Genomic DNA, 17,924 nt, shown 5'->3' on the forward strand with positions numbered 1-17,924 from the left:
TTATTTAAAGGTGACAGTCTTCATTAGGAGCTTTTAGCACAATGTTTGAACAAGTAAAACGATAAATTTTGCATATACTATATTCATTCTTGTCCCCAAGGCATTTTTAAAACAGGCCCCCTAAAAAATTCTTAATGAGATGAGCTAAATAAAGCATTGAATTGAATATAGAGGTATTAACATAGGAAAAACAGAACTTGCTGATATTGATGCTCATTGATCCTGACAATTATGTTAGCTATTTACATATAAACTTAGAACTTCTTGTGTATTTTGAGACTCTCCATAGTCTGTTGATACAGTTTAAGCAGTGAAGAAGAAATCAACCTTCATCATCTGAAAAGAACTGCCTCTTCAGAAGCGTAGACACAGATTTTTTTCTTTCATTTTAATTCACTCGAAAGACAAACTTTCTGTTGCTTGCATTTTAACATTCAACTTGGAGAAATATTTCTTTTCTGACTATGTAATAGGTCCTCATTATAAAATATAGTAGCTCCCCTAAGGAGATGAACCATCTTCCTGGAGGCACTTCTCAGTCTGCTCTACAGTCCCCATAGGCAGGCTGATTATCTAGGACAACTGTCTTAAGTAATTTTTGCAGACAAAAGTATGACTATAGTGTTAACACAATATTATCCATTATGGTCATTTTACCATTAGAAATACATAGAGCTTTTGGAAGTTATGCTTATTTTAATGATGATACTTAGAACTTTGTACAGAGAAAATTTATTCATACAAAGCATCTCATATTTTGTTGCATTTACATAATACATGTAATACCACAAGTCATGATGATGATAAAAATTCTTTGCCATTCACACTGAAAGGTAGAAGTCTTTATTTTTAGGCCAGTATTAATGTGAAATTACTTATTTCAGGCATGATTTAGTCAGCGTTATTTACCAGAGCAAATGTGAATCCTAAATTTTTTCTTTTGTGCTTCAGATGCAGAAAGAAAAAGTTTGTACACACTGTTTCTCGAGTCTGTGCAGTCCCGTCTTCGACATGGGGAAGATTCCTTTGCAGATATCATTACTGAAGAACAGGCTACCAAGGAGAGTTTGATTAAGATGCAGTCTATAGCAGAAAGACACCTGGAGCTGGATGATGTTCACGATCCCTTGCTGGCCATTAACTTTGCAAGGTAACACACATTTGCAAGATTGGTGACAGTAGGAGTCTCAGAATCTGTGCACTGTCCAGTAACTGTTTATGATGTTCAAGTAAAACTTTTTCTCTTAAAAAACAGTAACAACAAAGCACACAAAGCTTTTGCTTTAAAGAATGTCAAAGAATGGCATTCTTAAAGTTTTCTTTTTGGTAACATTTGACATTTTTGCTACTTCATGTGAGGTTTTAGGTCGTATTTGTTAACATTAGCACATTGATGTAGATTTGCTTGCCTTATAGAAAATAGTTCAGAAAAGGGAGGGGTTTTTTTTGAAGGCTTTGGTCCTAGGTAAATGCTATGTAACATATTAAATTATATTCTTTCACTGATTAAACTGAAGCTTGGAAGTATCGCACTTTAAGAAGCCTTAATTTTCCAGGGCTACTCTAAAATGAATACCATGTAATAATCATAAGTTCTTAAAGTTGTTATTTAATAAATGATGCTCTAGGGGAAAGGGGGAGGGAAACAACATGAATCATGTAACCATGGAAAAATACTTAAATAAACAAAAAATAAAAATTGTAAAAATTTAGACAAAATGAAATATTTGAGAATCTAAAAAAAAATTTTTAATGATGCTCTAGGAGCCCAAAAGAACAAATAAAACTTCCAGAGATGCTTGAATTTAAGAACAACAGAGAGATTTTCACATACTTAAGTACTATTTTTATGATATGACTTTTGATACTTTTATGATACTTCTGAAGAGAATAAGTAGGCATAAAAATGAGTTCATGCATACCTACATCTAAATAATTCATCTGATGGCAGCAGTAAGAAATCAAGATTTATATGTTTATTTTAAAGGTTGTATTTGGAGCAGAGTGATTTTCATGAAAAGTTCACTGCTGGTGATATTTGTATGGATAGATCATCTGAATCTGTGACATGCCAGACTTTTGAACTAACGCTGAGGTCCTGTCTTTACCCTCATATTGATAAGCAGTATCTGAAATGCTGTGGAAATCTAATGCAAACTTTAAAGAAAGATTACAAGTAAGATGGGAAATGGATTTTAATAAAAAGGGTTGGTTGTTTATTGTATTTTAAAAACAATTCAAAAGATTGGACTTATTTTCCAAATTTTAAGTTCATTTTATAATTGATGTATTTGGAGCAATTTGCCTTTGCATACATTATTTAGTATTTTTTATTATTATTAAATAGTGCAGAAAACTTTGTTAGTCTATTTAATGTGGTACAGAAGGCAAAATTTTTCATGCTTCTAAAACTTGAGATTGGATTTCTAAAAGTTGTTTTGTCTGTGTTTTTCCCATTTAGATTGGTTGAATATCTTCAGGCCATGAGAAATTTTTTCCTACTTGAAGCTGGAGACACAATGTATGACTTTTACACATCAATTTTTGATAAAATAAGAGAAAAAGAAACCTGGCAGAATGTTTCCTTTCTTAATGTTCAACTCCAAGAAGCAGTTGGGCAACGTCATACTGAAGACAGTTCACGGTAAAATGTGGGAGGTTTCATAATAATCATGACAGGATATCTCACTATCAGTTTTTCTTTACCTTTCAGTTTGGGATATAAATGTATGTAAGTGTGTTTTTATTAAGTGTATGATGCAATTAGAGGAGCCAGAGCATTGGAAGGGATCTTGGAGGTCATCTAGTCCAACTTCCTCATTTTATAAATGAGGCCCAAGGAAGTTAAGTGACTTGTCAAAGGCCACACAAGTACTTGACATCAGAGGAAAGATTTGAACCCAGGTCTTCTGTTTCTAAAGCCAATTATCTGTCCATCATACCCTATTGTATTTTTAAAAAACTCTTAACTTTTGTCTTAGTATTAATTCTAAGAGTGCAGAGTGGCAATGACTAGGCAATCTGGGTTAAGTGACTTTCCCAGAGTCACATAGCTAGGAAGTATCTGAGATCAGACTCAAGACCTCCTAACTCTAGGTCCACTCTGCTACCCATTCTGCATTTTTTAAAACTCTTGCCTTCTGTCTTAGAATAGATACTAAGTATAGATTCCAAAGCAGAAGGGCAGTAAGGGCTAAGCAATTGGGGTTCAGTGACTTGCCCAGGGTCACAAAGCTAGTAAATATCCAAAGCCAGATTTGAACTCAAGAAGAAGAGTCATCCTGCCTTCAGGCCTGATACTTTATCCATTGTGCCAAAAAGTTGCCTCTGAATTAACTTGTCAGGGACACTGTAGATGTTGTTCATGGTGTGGCTATGATTCACACTAGATGATTTCTAAGATTCTTCCAAGTATCAATTAATAAGTCACCAGATATTTGTTTAGCACATACTTTGTGTCAGTCATTGAGGCTAATAAAATAGCAAACAATGATGAAACAGAAAAATCAAGAGGACCAGTTAAGTAAAGAAATATATAATAATGATGGAAATATAATTTGGGTCCATATTGTGAAGGGCTTCAGATATCATAGAGAGAGTTTATTTTTGATCCTACATCCTACAGGGAGGCAATGGAGTTTAATAAGTAGAAGAGTGACATGGTAAACCCATGTGTGGGATGGACTGGAGTAGAAGAGGTCTGAGGGAAGCCAAGCATTGGGGAGACTTGCAGTCTAGGTGAGAGATAATTAGGACCTGAACTAAGATGGTTGACTGTGTTAGTGGAGTAAAACAGACAGATAGGAAAGAAGTAAAGATAAAAACAATAAAATATGACAACTTTTGGATATGTGAATTAAGTAAGAGTGGAAATTAAATGATGCTGAGATTACAGATGTGAATGATTATAAGGATAGTGGTGCCACTGATGAAAAAAGGGGAACTTGAAAAAGGGATAGATATTTTGGGAAAAGTTAATAAGCTCTATTTTGGACATTTGATCAAAGATTTAGAGCTGGAAGGGACCTTGGAGGCAATTGAAACTGACCTCCTCATTGTCATTCCCCCTCACTCAGTAAACTTCAATTGTTCCCTATTACCTCCAGTCTTAAATAGAAAGTCCTCTGTCTGGTTTCTGAAGCCCTTCATAATTTCCCTCTTCCTGACTTTCTAATAATGTGGTCATGCCACTAATTATCCCATTATTTTCTTCTCTTAACACATTCCAGCTTATTATAGTTCATTCTAAAATGTAGCTAGAATTAATTGCATGTAGTCTTTCAGATTTATTGTTGTATATATTTAGGTTGATGATTGTTGGTTACATATTTATTATAAATAGAATCTCCCTCTTCTGGAATATTGTATAAATTATTTATGTAATACTTTCTTTGACAATATATTAAAAAGTTAAATCATTATATGCAAAAACTGAATGCTTTTAATCTTTAAAGATAATAAAAATATTTTATTTACTAAAAACTATTTTGGATAATGATGGAATAGGTTTATGAACTCAGACTTGGAAATGTCTTTATTTAGCTTATCAATATCTTTTGAAAATGTTGACCCAACTAAGAAGAAACTCCCTGTTCATATCTTGGATGGCCTAACATTGAGTTACAAGGTATATAATTATCTTGATTACAAAAAAAATTGCTTTCTCTTAAAAATAATTCAGGAGAACATAATTATTTTCCATTCACTTTTCCTGCTTTTTCCCCTTAGGTTCCCTGGCCTGTGGACATTGTTATAAGTTTAGAATGTCAAAAAATTTATAATCAGGTGTTTCTTCTTTTATTGCAAATAAAGTGGGCCAAGTACAGTCTAGATGTTTTACGATTTGATGGTAAGAAATAACAGTTAATTGTCAAAATTTAAAGTATTAGTAATATTGTTTTTTATATTTTCTTCATACACACAAACATTGAAATGATGCCTTTTATTTTTTTCATTTTTTATTTTGAATATTTTCCCATATTTACATGTTTCATGTTCTTTCCCTCTCCCCAAACCCCCCTAAGGTTTTACATGTATCATTGATTATATTAAGCCCTAATTCCATATGAAATGATACCTTTTAATTAATGATTTTATTCACTATTTAAAGTTGAAGATAAATCCCCATGGATATTTAGGTAGAAGTAAAATTGAAATGCTATAACTTAATTTAGAATTTAACCAGAACAAATACCCTTCTACCTAGGTAATGTCAGTAGAAGCACTGGCAAGGTTGTTTTTCAAATTAGAAGTTAATGTTAATGAGATATGAGTTTTGAAAGAATAGGAAACTTCCCATTATCTTCCTTTCCCAAGCTATTGAAATTTGAACCCCTTTCTCTGCCATTTTCAAAGTATCCCTGTTTGGTACATCCTTTGAAATGTAAATAACCACTTCCTTCAGAATTCCAGACCATCTGTAATGATAAGTATAGTGCTCTATGTAGATGAGCTTCCCACCCACTCTGCCTTCTTTTTCTTCTCTAGAATTGGTTAGTACTGCAGAAAAGCCACCTACTAAAGAAGGACCATTTTTTGAACAGGACACTCTTGCTCAGTTTGGACCACAAAAGGAACCTGTAAAACAACAAATTCATCGAATGTTCCTCTTGAGAGTGAAGCTTATGCATTTTGTTAACAGCTTACATAACTACATCATGACTAGGGTATGGGCCTATGCTGATTCATTCCTTTTCTCATTCTTATTTCAGATAAAAGGAACTATTTAGCATTCCTTGTAACAACATATGAGCCCTCAAAATGTTTATGATCTAGATGGGGGGAGGCACAGGATATAATTATAAAATAATATGATTAATTCCTTAAAACATTATAAACCCAAGTGAATATGATTCAGAACATAACTATTTTCCATTCACCTTTTCTGCTTTTTTTCCCCCTCTAATTGTATGTGCTTACACAGCATTCACTTTTGTGCAAAATATGTCTTGAGCAATTTCCCATTAATGTCAAGAAAATTTTATGTCAAATGGCCATGAAGAAATAGAAGAGTATAAGGGGGCAGCTGAGTAGTTCAGTGGATTGAGAGGCAGGCCTAGAGATGGGAGGTCCTAGATTCAAATATGACCTCAGACACTTCCCAGTTGTGTGACCCTGGACAAGTCACTTGACCCCCATTGCCTACCCTTACCACTCTTCTGCCTTGGAGCCAATATACAGTATTGAATCCAAGATGGAAGGTAAGGGTTTAAAAAAAATAGAAGAGTATAGAAAACCTTGAGTAATTTATTTTGTAAATTTACAAACTTAAATGTTTTGAAGATGGGTTTGAAACAAATTTGAAAAAATAGTAAAAAATTCCATAAAATTTATACAAGTTCAGGGATGAAAAAAACAATGACTAATTTGAGAAATTAAAGCTTCTTATTTTTCTTTTCCAAGATTCTTCACAGTACAGGTCTAGAGTTTCAGCATCAAGTAGAAGAAGCAAAGGATTTAGATCAACTGATTAAAATCCATTATAGATATTTGTCTACAATTCATGATCGATGTCTTCTAAGAGAAAAGGTATAGAAAATAAAATTGGAGATACTTGCTGACTGAGGCAGCAATGGGAATTGTTAATCAGGCAATTTATCTGGTTTTGATATATGATGATTATTAATGGATCACCAAGGTCTGTGCTCCTGAGATGGTTATGTCCTGGGAGAAATGTTCTTTTCTTTTATAAAAGTTAGTACTACTTCTTATTTTTAAAAGAGTAATTTCCTATATTTGGTAGAGGCATAGTTTAAAATTTTTTCTAATTGTATTTATAACATTGAGCAAATCTCAATGCATTGACACTTGACTGCCAAATTTTATAACTTGGAAAAGGTTTTGGGACAGCTAGGTAGTCCAGTGGATAGAAAGCCAGACCTGGAGACAGGGGGTCCTGAGTTCAAATGTGGCCTCAGACATATCCTAGCTGTGTGATCCTCGGCAAATCACTTAATCCCAGCTGCCTAGCTCTTACCACACTTTTGCCAAATCAGTCCTGGAATTGATTCTGACAGAAAGCCAGAAGGCAAGGGTTTGGTTTTTTTTTTGTTTTGTTTTGTTTTGTTTTGTTTTTTAAAGAAAGGTGTCCAGGAGATAATGGTCTGGGTAGTTAGAACATAGTATTGCTAATTAATGTCTGCCTATTCTGTGGCAGCCTGGTTCAATTTCTGGATTTTTTAGTGCCTTAGACACAGTAAGTGTTCAGTAAATATTGATGATAATGTTTCACTATCACTTTATTTAAAATGAATGCAAAATGTTTCTATCTTTTGGGGGATAAATCCTAATGATCAAAATTATAGCCGTCAAAATGGATGTTTATTTTTGTATGTCTAATTCCAAACAGGTGAGTTTTGTGAAGGAAGCTATAATGAAAGTCCTAAATTTAGTCCTCATGTTTGCAGATCGTTGGCAAGCTGGTTTGGGAGCCTGGAAGTAAGTAGGAGTCATTTTAAAAATATTACTATTTTGAATGTTTTAGCAGATTGTGTTGGGTTTATTTTGTAGTAGTTATGTTTTTTCTCTTGAAACACTTACTTAGGCCTTAATACTTATTTAAAAAGAGTTAAGTTTGATATTTGATATTAAATTTTATGTATACATATATATTCAGAAGGTTAAATGTTAGTAAGAAAAGTCTGGAGAGAGTTCTTTAGAAAAAGTTTTTGCACTAACAAACATGGTAATGGGCTGATCTTAAGTAATATTTCTTCATTTTATTTCACTTGATAATATTTAATGATAGCGTGTTTGGTGGACTTGAAAAGCTAACATTAAGGCATTTACTATTTGCTGATTCACATTTTTCACTTGGGTTTGGAAAGCTCAGGTTAGACAGACTAAAATTCAAAGAGACTTTGGTTTGAATGTAGTTCTTTCATCTTCCTGCTCTATCCTTAACTAAGAAACATAATTTTTCTACTTTGTTTTCTTATTTATAAAATTAGGATAATGATCATTCTGATATTTCTTCTGAAAATGTGAATTGTTTCACACGATTGTTAAAGAATCACAGAGATAAGAAGTTGCAAGGGACCTTAAAGAACTTCTAGCCTATTCCCTGATCTTAGTATGCCTATTGTCTGCCATATTTTTAAGGGCTTATTCAGCCTCTACTTGAAAACCACCAATGATAAGAGGCTCACTTCCAGAAAATTTATTCCCTATCATTTCTGGACAGCTTTGATTTAAATCTACCTACTTGTAGCCGGGATCTACTATTTCTAGTTGTGCTCTACTGTGTGTAGTGAAAGAAAACAAATCTAATTCATCTTTTAAACATTTGATGATGACAGCCACTGGCACCAGCCTGAGGGCCAAGATCTGGGGTTGTGTTCTGGCCCTGTCATGTGCTGGTAATGTTAAGCTCTCTAGTTCTCTTTTCCTTCCTTTGTAAAATGAGGATAATATGCAGTGTTCCTAAAAGCCCCTATGTGCACTGCCTATCTCCCAGAACTGTTAATCAAATGAGATTGTGTCTGAACATATTTTATAAACCCTAAAGTGCAATGTAAATGTAAACTTAATTATTTATTATAACAGTCAAGTCCGCAAATTTATTTAATGCTTAATATGCTAGGGTTTGAGGGCAAATTAAAAAAATAAAACAGTCCTTGCCATTAGTTTAGTTTAAGTATTAGTTTATAATTAGCTTAATAATTATTAGTAATGTTAATTACTAATAATTGTTGATTTTCATTATTAGTAAGTTATATCTTTAGGCTAAATATTGTGGTTCCTTCAACAAGTTTATTCATTGTCTTACCAATTTGGGGGTTTGTATGAGGTAAAATTTCAGTGTGTTTTCATTTGTATTTCTCTCATTATTTGGAGTGGTCTTTCATATAGCTGTCAATCATTTTTAATTCTTCTTTTGAGAATTATTTGTTCGTGTCCTTTGACCATTAATCCAATGGAGAATGGCTCTTAGTTTTATATATGACATAGATTCTTTAATCAACAGGCTAGAATCTAGTAGGATTTCTGAATGCACCAAACTGTACTACCATCCTGTCTACATCCCTGTTCTTTTTTTCATGGGAGTCGATGGAAAAGCTTCATTACATTTCTTGTTAACATCTAACAAATTATTAGAATTAGAATATTCTCCTTGTTTAATAGGCTTGTAACTGTGTTTAACAAGAAGTAAAGTTAATATGGCATATGTTGTTATTATTCAGCACATACTGATTCCTAATGCTCATCTCTTCTTTTTCTAAATATTCATAAACCACACCTTAAATAATGTTTGATCATATTACATTGTCAAGTACACTGACCTAGAGTGAAAAATCTACCTTGTTTCCCCTTTTCAAAAATAAGGATAGTGGTTTATCTGCCTTTAGTTCTGCAGCACTTGAGCTGTGGGAATTGCTTTTGCCACAAATCTTCAGAGATCAACCACAGAGTTTAAGCAATCATATCCACAAGTTCTTTTTGTGCCCTGGGTTATAGATTACCAGGAGTCCCAAATTCATTGAAGGTATTTATCTTGGGTTTCAGTTTTCATTGTTAAAAATAATTTTTATTCTATTTTACTCAATTGGAAGATAATTAGGAGTTGCATAGTTTGGGTCCTTTATCATGATCTCACCTTCTTTTCTTGATCTCAATTCTTCCAACATTGCTCCTTTGTCCCTTTTTGTTGATTATTCTTAGCATTTTATCCCAAGGGTTAGCTCATATTGAACTTTATATTTCCTGACATTATTCACATAGGACTGTGCCTCTCTCTGGATTCATCCTCAGTTACCTGCCTTTACCTCTCCTATATATCCTTTTAAAAAATCTGAACTTGGGGGCAACTGGGTAGCTCAGTGGATTGAGAACCACGCCTAGAGACAGGAGGTCCTAGGTTCAAATCCGGCCTCAGACACTTCCCAGCTGTGTGACCCTGGGCAAGTCACTTGACCCCCATTGCCTACCCTTGCCAATCTTCCACCTATAAGTCAATACACAGAAGTTAAGGGTTTAAAATAAAAAAAAAAAATCTGAACTCTTTGATGAGCACCCTTTATAGCCACATCAGTCTTCACCATTTATTCCCCCTCAGACTTATTTGTGATTGTTTCCTGGGAGGGTGAATATCTTTCTTCAACCTATTTTTTAAAATTTTGTTTTGTTTTGTGCCATGGCTTTCTTGTGTAACCTATCTCTGAACTCTCTAAACTAGAATACACTGTAGACTATTCATTGTTCTCCTCTTTATCTGTATGAACTCTTAACTTCCTTCCTAGGTTCTCACCATCATCACTTCATCAGTAATCTCTTTCTTAATAGTCAGAATCACTTCCATTATAATGTATCAGTAAGTCTAGTCAGGAAGTGATCAACTGCTCCACTTCCGAGAGAGTACTCTGGCACGTGTAAAGATTATTCAAGTCCTACATCAAACTATTCTGCCACTTTTTGTTCTGAACCAGAAATTTGTTTTCCATTTTCTGTAGTTAGTCTATAACACATTCCTATCTTAACATCACTTATTTTTTTCTTCCATTGAACATCACCAGAATATATTATGTCATGCTTTCCCTCTCGGGTTCATATATTTTCACATAGGTGAATATCTCCTTTTTGTAAAATACTATTCTGCTACCCCCTCTATCTGATGTGTCAGATTTGTCATATCTTGCCTTGAGCTAATTAGGCAAGTCTCTTGGTGGGAAGGGCAAATGACACCCAGAGAGGAAGTGTGGTATAAGCAAAGAAGGGATGAAGAGTAAACTGAAAAACCAGCCCATGTTTCTACCAGAATATCTGAAGAATGACAAAATCCAAGGGGAAATATATGGGAAAACTGGTTACCAGAGCAGATTCAGGCTTTAAAGTCTGTTCTTGATCAAGAAGCAAACTACCAAAGACTTACCATACAAACAGGGTCAAGAGTGAGGTTCATTATGTAGCTTCTTTACTTTAGTTGAGTGTCAATCCATGAACATAAAAATCTGTACCTTTACATAGTATTTTAGTCTTGAGTCACATTCCAGGACTCTGTGATCACCAAAACTCTATTATGTCTATAAAGTTGTATTTAGATCTCTAGCTCACTTTTTTTAATTGCCCATAATCTTTGCTATATATATTCATCTTAAGGACCAAAATATTATTTCTGCCTCTTTTCCTACTCATAGTCTCCTGAATTCTTGATTAATTTCGCTACTACTTTTTGAGTGTCATAAGTTTCCAGTATTTGTATCCAAATATTGTTTCCATTATTTGGATAGGTAGCTATATCTACTTAGACCTTTCTCTTGTTAACTTGGAAATAACACAGAATTACCAAGTAATCAATAAAACCCCCTCTTTAATCAGGAATAGGGATAGGGTCCAAGTATTTGGTCATTACACAGAGTCAAACTCTAAACATAAACACCATACAAAACCAAAGGCCTTGAGACTTTGGGGACCATACCCCTGGGAGAAAGCACCACACTAAATGCTCTCACCACCCTGGGAGAACACACACTAGTTACTTTCTCCAGGAAGGAAAGGAAATTGGGAGTCCTTATATCCTCTGGATAATTAGGTATCACAAGCAAGCTTGTAAACCTCTTTGCAGCCAGCAACTAGAGTATTAAGAAGTGTCAGCTGTAACAAATCAATGGTAAAGGTCAAACTAAGAAACTAAGCTTCATGAGAGGAAAACTTTCATCCAGTAGAGAAGCCTCTAAAACAAAAAGGTGCTTAACATACAAACCAAAATAGGGGTTCTTGGCACTGGGATTCCTCAAAGGTAAGAGTAAACTGGGTTATCCAAAAATCCACTTTGACACTCCCTTTCCTGTCTTTTGATTTTAAAGTCATTTTAACCAGATCAATTATTAGCAAATATATTCTTGCTGACCCTTGTTTGACTCAATATAGTACTATTTGGTACAGTACAATAAACTTTGTACCTACTATGTGCCAGGCTTTGTACCAGTACTGAGCCTACAAATTTAAAGGAAAAAAAAAAAAGGCAGCAGTCCCTGCCCTCAGGAAACTTACAGTCTAGTGGTAGAAAACAGTGCACCAAAAGAAGTTGAAAAGGAGAAAAAGACTTAATATTGATGGAGTTGTAACCAAGCAGAGCCTTTGGTTGGAAATGAAGAGAAGCCTCCAACTTCTGAGCCCCCTTATCAATAAAGGTTTTGGGAGGAGTTTTTTGCTCTGCCCTCTAATTCTCCAATTAAGGAAGAAGCAGCTGAGGGTATGAAAGAAGGGTTGAGTACCAAAGTTGATGCAGTTTCCAAGATGATGAGATTTCAGGTAATGAGCTTATCCTGGGGGGAAATATTATATTAGTAGAGTCAAAACCAAGCACAGCAGCTAATGGGAAATGAAGAGATGACTAGAAATTCACTTCAGATTCACTTCACTTGCTGAAAGTACATCATTCCTCTGTCTTAGGACCCAGGTGTCAAACAGGCCTGATGATGGCCCACAACAACCCTGAGTGAGGCTGGAACCAGATTTAAAAATAATTGAGATATATGTAACAAAATACAATAAAACAGATAATGTTAATTCATGGTTTCTCTAAGTCATTGTGGTCTGTAGGAAGCCTTATGTATGGTTTAGTGGCCTTTATTCCTATTTGAGTTTGACACCAGTATTGTAAGCTGTGATCTGAAAGCCAAATTCTCTTTTCTGGTGAAATCTTTTTAGCCAGCTGTTCATTTCCCACATGCTGCTTTTCTCTTTTAAAGGCCATGCCATCAATCACCATCAGTGATAAACACCATATGTGAGTCTTCCTTCATTCAGTTAATGAACAATTCATTCTTCCCAGTAAATTGAAGCTCCTTTACCTTTTTCTCTGTCAGAAAAACCAATTTACACTTAACTGGTTGGGTTTTTGTTTGTTGTTTTTTTTTCCCAAGTAACAAGCATTTACTTTCTCTCCTTCCACTCCAACCTCCCATCTACCCACCCAACTCCCATGAGAGGAAAACCCTTGTAACAAATTTGCAGTTAAGCAAAAACATTCTACTATAGTCATGTCCCCAAATGTCTGTCTCTTCCTGCTTATAGTATCTGTGCTCTGTTAGCATCAGTCGTCCTCTGGAATTGTGGTTGGCCATTGCATCTATCAGAGTCTTCCAAAGTTTTGACTTTGCATGGTACTGTATAAATTATTTTCCTGGTTCTGTTAATTTCACTTTTTTTGATTCATACAAGTCTTCTCAGGTTTAGACTGTTAAACCATTCATTCTGTCATTTCTTATGACAGTGATATTCCATTACATTCATATACCATGAATATTCATGAACTGTTGATGGTTCAGTCATTCTGGAAAAAGTAATTTTGTTACTATGCCCCAGAAGTTATTAAACTGTGCATACCCTCTGACTCAGTGATAGTACTACTGGGAATTTGACTTTAAAAAAGATCACTGAAAGAGAAAAAGGACCCAGATGTAGAAAAATATTCAAATCAGTGTTTTGTAGTGATAAAAATTGGTAAACTAAGGGAGTGCTTATCGATTAGGAAATTACTGAATAAATTATAGTTGTCTCACCTGTTTGATGTCTTCAGTTTTTTACCACCATCTCAGGAACTCCAACTTTTATAGCATAGCAAAGTACTTTCTTTCCCAATAATCTGGTCCCTGAGATAAGAATAGACAGTGATTAGCAGCAGCCCATTTACCTCTTCCTTCTGGCATTTCTCTTTGGCTGCCTGTTTGGCCTCTGTTCTAGTCATACCCTATATTCAGTGCCTTACTCTAAGAGGATGAGAATACATTTCAAACCTGATCTCGTATAAACTTTCACAATATCTTAATGAGTTAGATTACTAGTGTCTTCTGTGTTCTGTGAAGATAAAACTGAAAATAGGATGGTCAGGTCACTTTGACCCTTTTAACTCTATAGTTGAAAATGAAACAGAACTCATTTGTGCCTTATCATAAAACTCAAAATATACTTAAAATGCACTTTTTCTGATAAAGGACTGAGCTAAACTAACATCTGATATACCAACAAGATAAAAAAACAATAGCATTGGTGCATTAAAATGCTTCATTAAACGATTGGATTTTACTTTTTATTTCTGTGATTTCATTGGTATAAGGAACTTCCAGTGCAGAAACCTCCTCTGTCAATGGAGATCAACTTCTGGTCTTTACTTTCACTTCCATTCCTCTCTCTTCTAAAGTCTACATTCTGGCTTCCAACTTCATCAATGACGTCATGATGTCGACAAAGTTACCTCTGTTCTTTTAATTCCTAAATCAAATGGCTTTTTCTTAGCACTCATCTTTGTTTTTTTAAACCCTTATCTTCTATCTTAGAATTGCTACTGTGTATTGGTTCCAAGGCAGAAGAGAGAAGAGTAGTAAAGACTAAGCAATGAGGGTTAAATGATTTGCCCAGGGTCACACAGCTAGGAAGAGTCTGCAGCTAGATTTGAATCCAGAACTTCCCAACTCTAGCTCTGGTTCTCTATCCACTGAGCCACCCGGCTGCCCCAGCCCTCATCCTTCTTGACATAGCCACTGAGTGTGTCATTCATGCTCTTCTTTATGCTCTCTTCTTTCTGGAATTTTGTGACACTGTTCTCTCCTGTTTGTTCTACACTTCTGAGTACTCTTTAGTTTTCTTTGCTAGATCTTCATCTAGGTCACCCCGGGCATCCCCCAAGGCTGTGATCTCATCAGCTACTGTGGAGTCAGTGATCATCTGCATGCTGATGAATGAGCCTATTTTAAGACATTTTGATGAACTATCATTTGGACAAAGAGTTAGCTATATATGGGTGCAAAAAAAATCAACCGTACAAGGATGGGATGAAGGAGTCCTGGGCTAGACAAAATTTTTGTGAAAAATATCTCAAAAGTTATAAAAGGAAACTTCAGGCATGAACCAGATAGGATGATCTCAAAGGTCCATTTTAACTCTGAGAGGCGATGTTATAGATTTTGTTTTAATCTTTGATGTACTTCATACTTTGTGTGCATGATTTCATTGCTATCTTTTAATTGAAGTTGTATTCTCCTTTAGGATGGAATCGATTGAAAAGATGGAGTCAGATTTTAAAAACTGTCATATGTTTCTTGTAACGGTCTTGAACAAAGCAGTCTGTAGAGGATCCTTTCCACATTGTGAGTATATGTAATCCGTTAATATATTTAAATGTCTTTTTCAGACATGATTATTACTATACAAAATTGAGATTTTAAAAAATATTTTTAACAGATGTAATTCATTTACATAGCATGCATGATTAAAGGTATTATTAATATTTGATATACCAGATTGACTTTTGACTGGTCATAGTGAATTCTCACGATGTACAGGCATGGTGCTTTTTATAGTTTGGAAAAGTATTGTCTTCATAATGATTCTGACATAGGAAAAGCAGAAACAATTTTGCTTCTTAAAATAGCCTTGTTTATAAATCACACATGAAATCATCAAATACGTTATAGACGTATGTATTCCCTCTACAGAGAAAAATGTAAGCACCATCTGTTATACCTTTAGCACATTTTCCTTAAAAACAGATCAGCAGTCCATGAAAATATCAGTAGATGATAGAAACTAACAGCTTGTCACACATCACGATTGTCCTGAAAGAAGCTCTTCATTTTTCCCTTGAGGATTATATTTATGATAATTTTTATCACAAGAGCAGAGTAAGGCTCTTTATTGTATCTTTAATATCACTGAATAGCTCTAGATGGTGTTCTTAGCATTTTAAACAGCCACACAACCACTTAACAGTTCTGTATTGAATTTTCTTATTAGTCATATAACAAAGTAAATAATTAAATAAATAAAAAGACTGTACCCATAGTTAATAGACAGAGTTGACAATTTTTTCCACACTATTGGCCACTTTATTTTTTATTTTAATATAAATCAGAAAAGTTATATGGGATTCATTTAGGCAGCTATGCCATTTGGAGGGTTTTACTACTCTTCTTAAAAATTTTTGAAAGTTATTTTGATTTTACTAAGATAACTCTTAGACAAAATGTGGGCCTAACAGATTGGATAACAGGGTATATGAAATAAGCAGGCTTGGAAAGAAGCTACCTGATGAGACATAGTGAATGGAAACAAACCTGTATTGTAGTCACCTTTTTGACATATTAGTTATAAAGTTTGGTGAGTTGAATGTTTGCTACAGTTATCTATTGAAAATGTAGTTTTACTGTGTATGATATGATAATAGCAGTTGTTGCCAAATGTGTTAGTTTTATGGGGTTTTATACCAGGTGCCACACAATAGTATGATTATAGCAACATTACATCAAGAATTCAGCTTAAACTATGATGTAATATGTAGCTGGATTGATGCAAGATGATGTAAAAAAAAAAAAAAAACCTAGGCTTTGAAGGGGATTATTAAACCTGGATTATCGTTTAGTGGTTCTACATTGGGGAAAATCACATTTCTGGCTTCAATTTTCTCATCTCTGCAATTGGGAGGATTGCCCTAAAAGTTCCTACCAAACCTGAAGTCCTCAAACTCTAAGTATTGAGACTGAGACAGTGGCCATTTATCCAAAAATACAAATTATTAATAGAAAAATTTGTCTTTACTTGAGTATAATTTTTACTACTTATTTAAAATTAAATCAGATAAACATGAAAACCCTTCTATTTCTAAAGTTATTATTAAAGTTATTGGAGACTGATCTAAACATATTTATTTATTTGTTTTTCTTTTTATTCTGCAGTGGAATCTCTGGCATTGTCACTTATGGCAGGCATGGAACAGAGTTAAGGCATTTTCAGTCTAGTGAATACCTCAAAAAGTTATTCTTGTAGGCTTTATTTTCTTCATTATATTTATGTACTTTTTAGTTTTGTTTAAAGAAATAACTATTGTATAACTGGATAAATATTTTGCTATTTCCCTTCAGAGACTATTGTAAACTATATGGAATTGTGCATATGAAAGTATGTAAATAATGTATATTAAATATAAGGTATTAGTACTTTATTTTTTCCTTTTGTAAGCTATAGATTAATGATATTGTCTAATGTCTCCTAATTAGACTACAAACTGAAATATTTCATATTTTTAATTGCTTATTTTTAAAACAGACTGAAGGCACTTTAAATTCTCATTTTGCTGCTATACATTCAACATAGGATTTTTTAATGTAGTCTTAGACACCTGTTTCCCTGAATGTTGCTTTGAATTCATTTTAACTTCTGAATTACATTTATTTATTTTTTATGTGAGGGCTTCTTGGACACCATCACGGGTAGATTAAATACACTGGCCAAAAGAAATTTCATCTTGTCTAATGTTACAAGTAGAAAATGCTTATTATACTATAGTATCAACCACTAGAACATACTTACTTTTGTTTGCTGTTAGCCAGCAACTTACTTTAGCAGGACAAAATAAAATGTGGTTTATGCAATGTGTTCATATTTTCTTTGTAAATATTAAGGCAGGCTCATGGTCACATCTGACTAGATCTAGAGATTTTTAGTTATTTCTTAAGACAAAAAATGGAAAGAATCCCTCCAGCTCACATTACTAGAGGTCTTTATAGGAAGGGGAGCATGGGAATATCAATTAGTGCTATGTCTCAGGGTATATGTTTCATAGACTTGCTTTCTGAAATAAACCAATTATGTTAAAAACATGCCACCCTATTAAGTTATAGGTAAGTTACATATGTAAGTTCAGTTATCTTTTATTCTTGCTTTAATTTTTGTTAAGCCTATAATATTTTTTCTGATAACTTCAAGCAAATGATATTTATATGTCTTTGAGTTATAGAATATTATAATTGTTAGGGAGCCTAAGAGAGCATCCAATTCATCCTTCTCATTTTACAAATTTAAGAAAAATGTGACCCTGAAGAAGGAAGTGACTAGGCCAAGGTCACATGAAGTTGGAACTAAAAGTAAAGGCTATGTTTCCTGTTAGATTGATTTAGAAATCTAACCTAAAAACAATGTGTAATCATTTT

The 17,924-nt window shown here is 34.0% G+C and overlaps 1 protein-coding gene across 2 annotated transcripts in view; it reads left to right on the forward strand.

Moving 5' to 3' along the window:
- Nucleotides 1–16,811, forward strand: part of TUBGCP5 (tubulin gamma complex associated protein 5) — a 38,832-nt gene extending 22,021 nt beyond the window's left edge. For both annotated transcript variants that reach the window (XM_044667005.1, XM_044667006.1), the window contains exons 14-23: nucleotides 952–1,150; nucleotides 1,988–2,176; nucleotides 2,462–2,644; nucleotides 4,543–4,627; nucleotides 4,729–4,849; nucleotides 5,488–5,666; nucleotides 6,403–6,528; nucleotides 7,349–7,437; nucleotides 14,986–15,086; nucleotides 16,671–16,811. In XM_044667005.1, coding sequence (XP_044522940.1) covers nucleotides 952–1,150; nucleotides 1,988–2,176; nucleotides 2,462–2,644; nucleotides 4,543–4,627; nucleotides 4,729–4,849; nucleotides 5,488–5,666; nucleotides 6,403–6,528; nucleotides 7,349–7,437; nucleotides 14,986–15,086; nucleotides 16,671–16,717 — 1,319 coding nt within the window. In that variant the 3' untranslated portion in view covers nucleotides 16,718–16,811. The remainder of the gene's footprint in view (nucleotides 1–951; nucleotides 1,151–1,987; nucleotides 2,177–2,461; nucleotides 2,645–4,542; nucleotides 4,628–4,728; nucleotides 4,850–5,487; nucleotides 5,667–6,402; nucleotides 6,529–7,348; nucleotides 7,438–14,985; nucleotides 15,087–16,670) is intronic.
- The last annotated feature ends 1,113 nt before the right edge of the window (nucleotides 16,812–17,924 follow it).

This window comes from Gracilinanus agilis, chromosome 3, assembly GCF_016433145.1.
Source record: "Gracilinanus agilis isolate LMUSP501 chromosome 3, AgileGrace, whole genome shotgun sequence".
NCBI classification, from domain to species: domain Eukaryota; kingdom Metazoa; phylum Chordata; class Mammalia; order Didelphimorphia; family Didelphidae; genus Gracilinanus; species Gracilinanus agilis.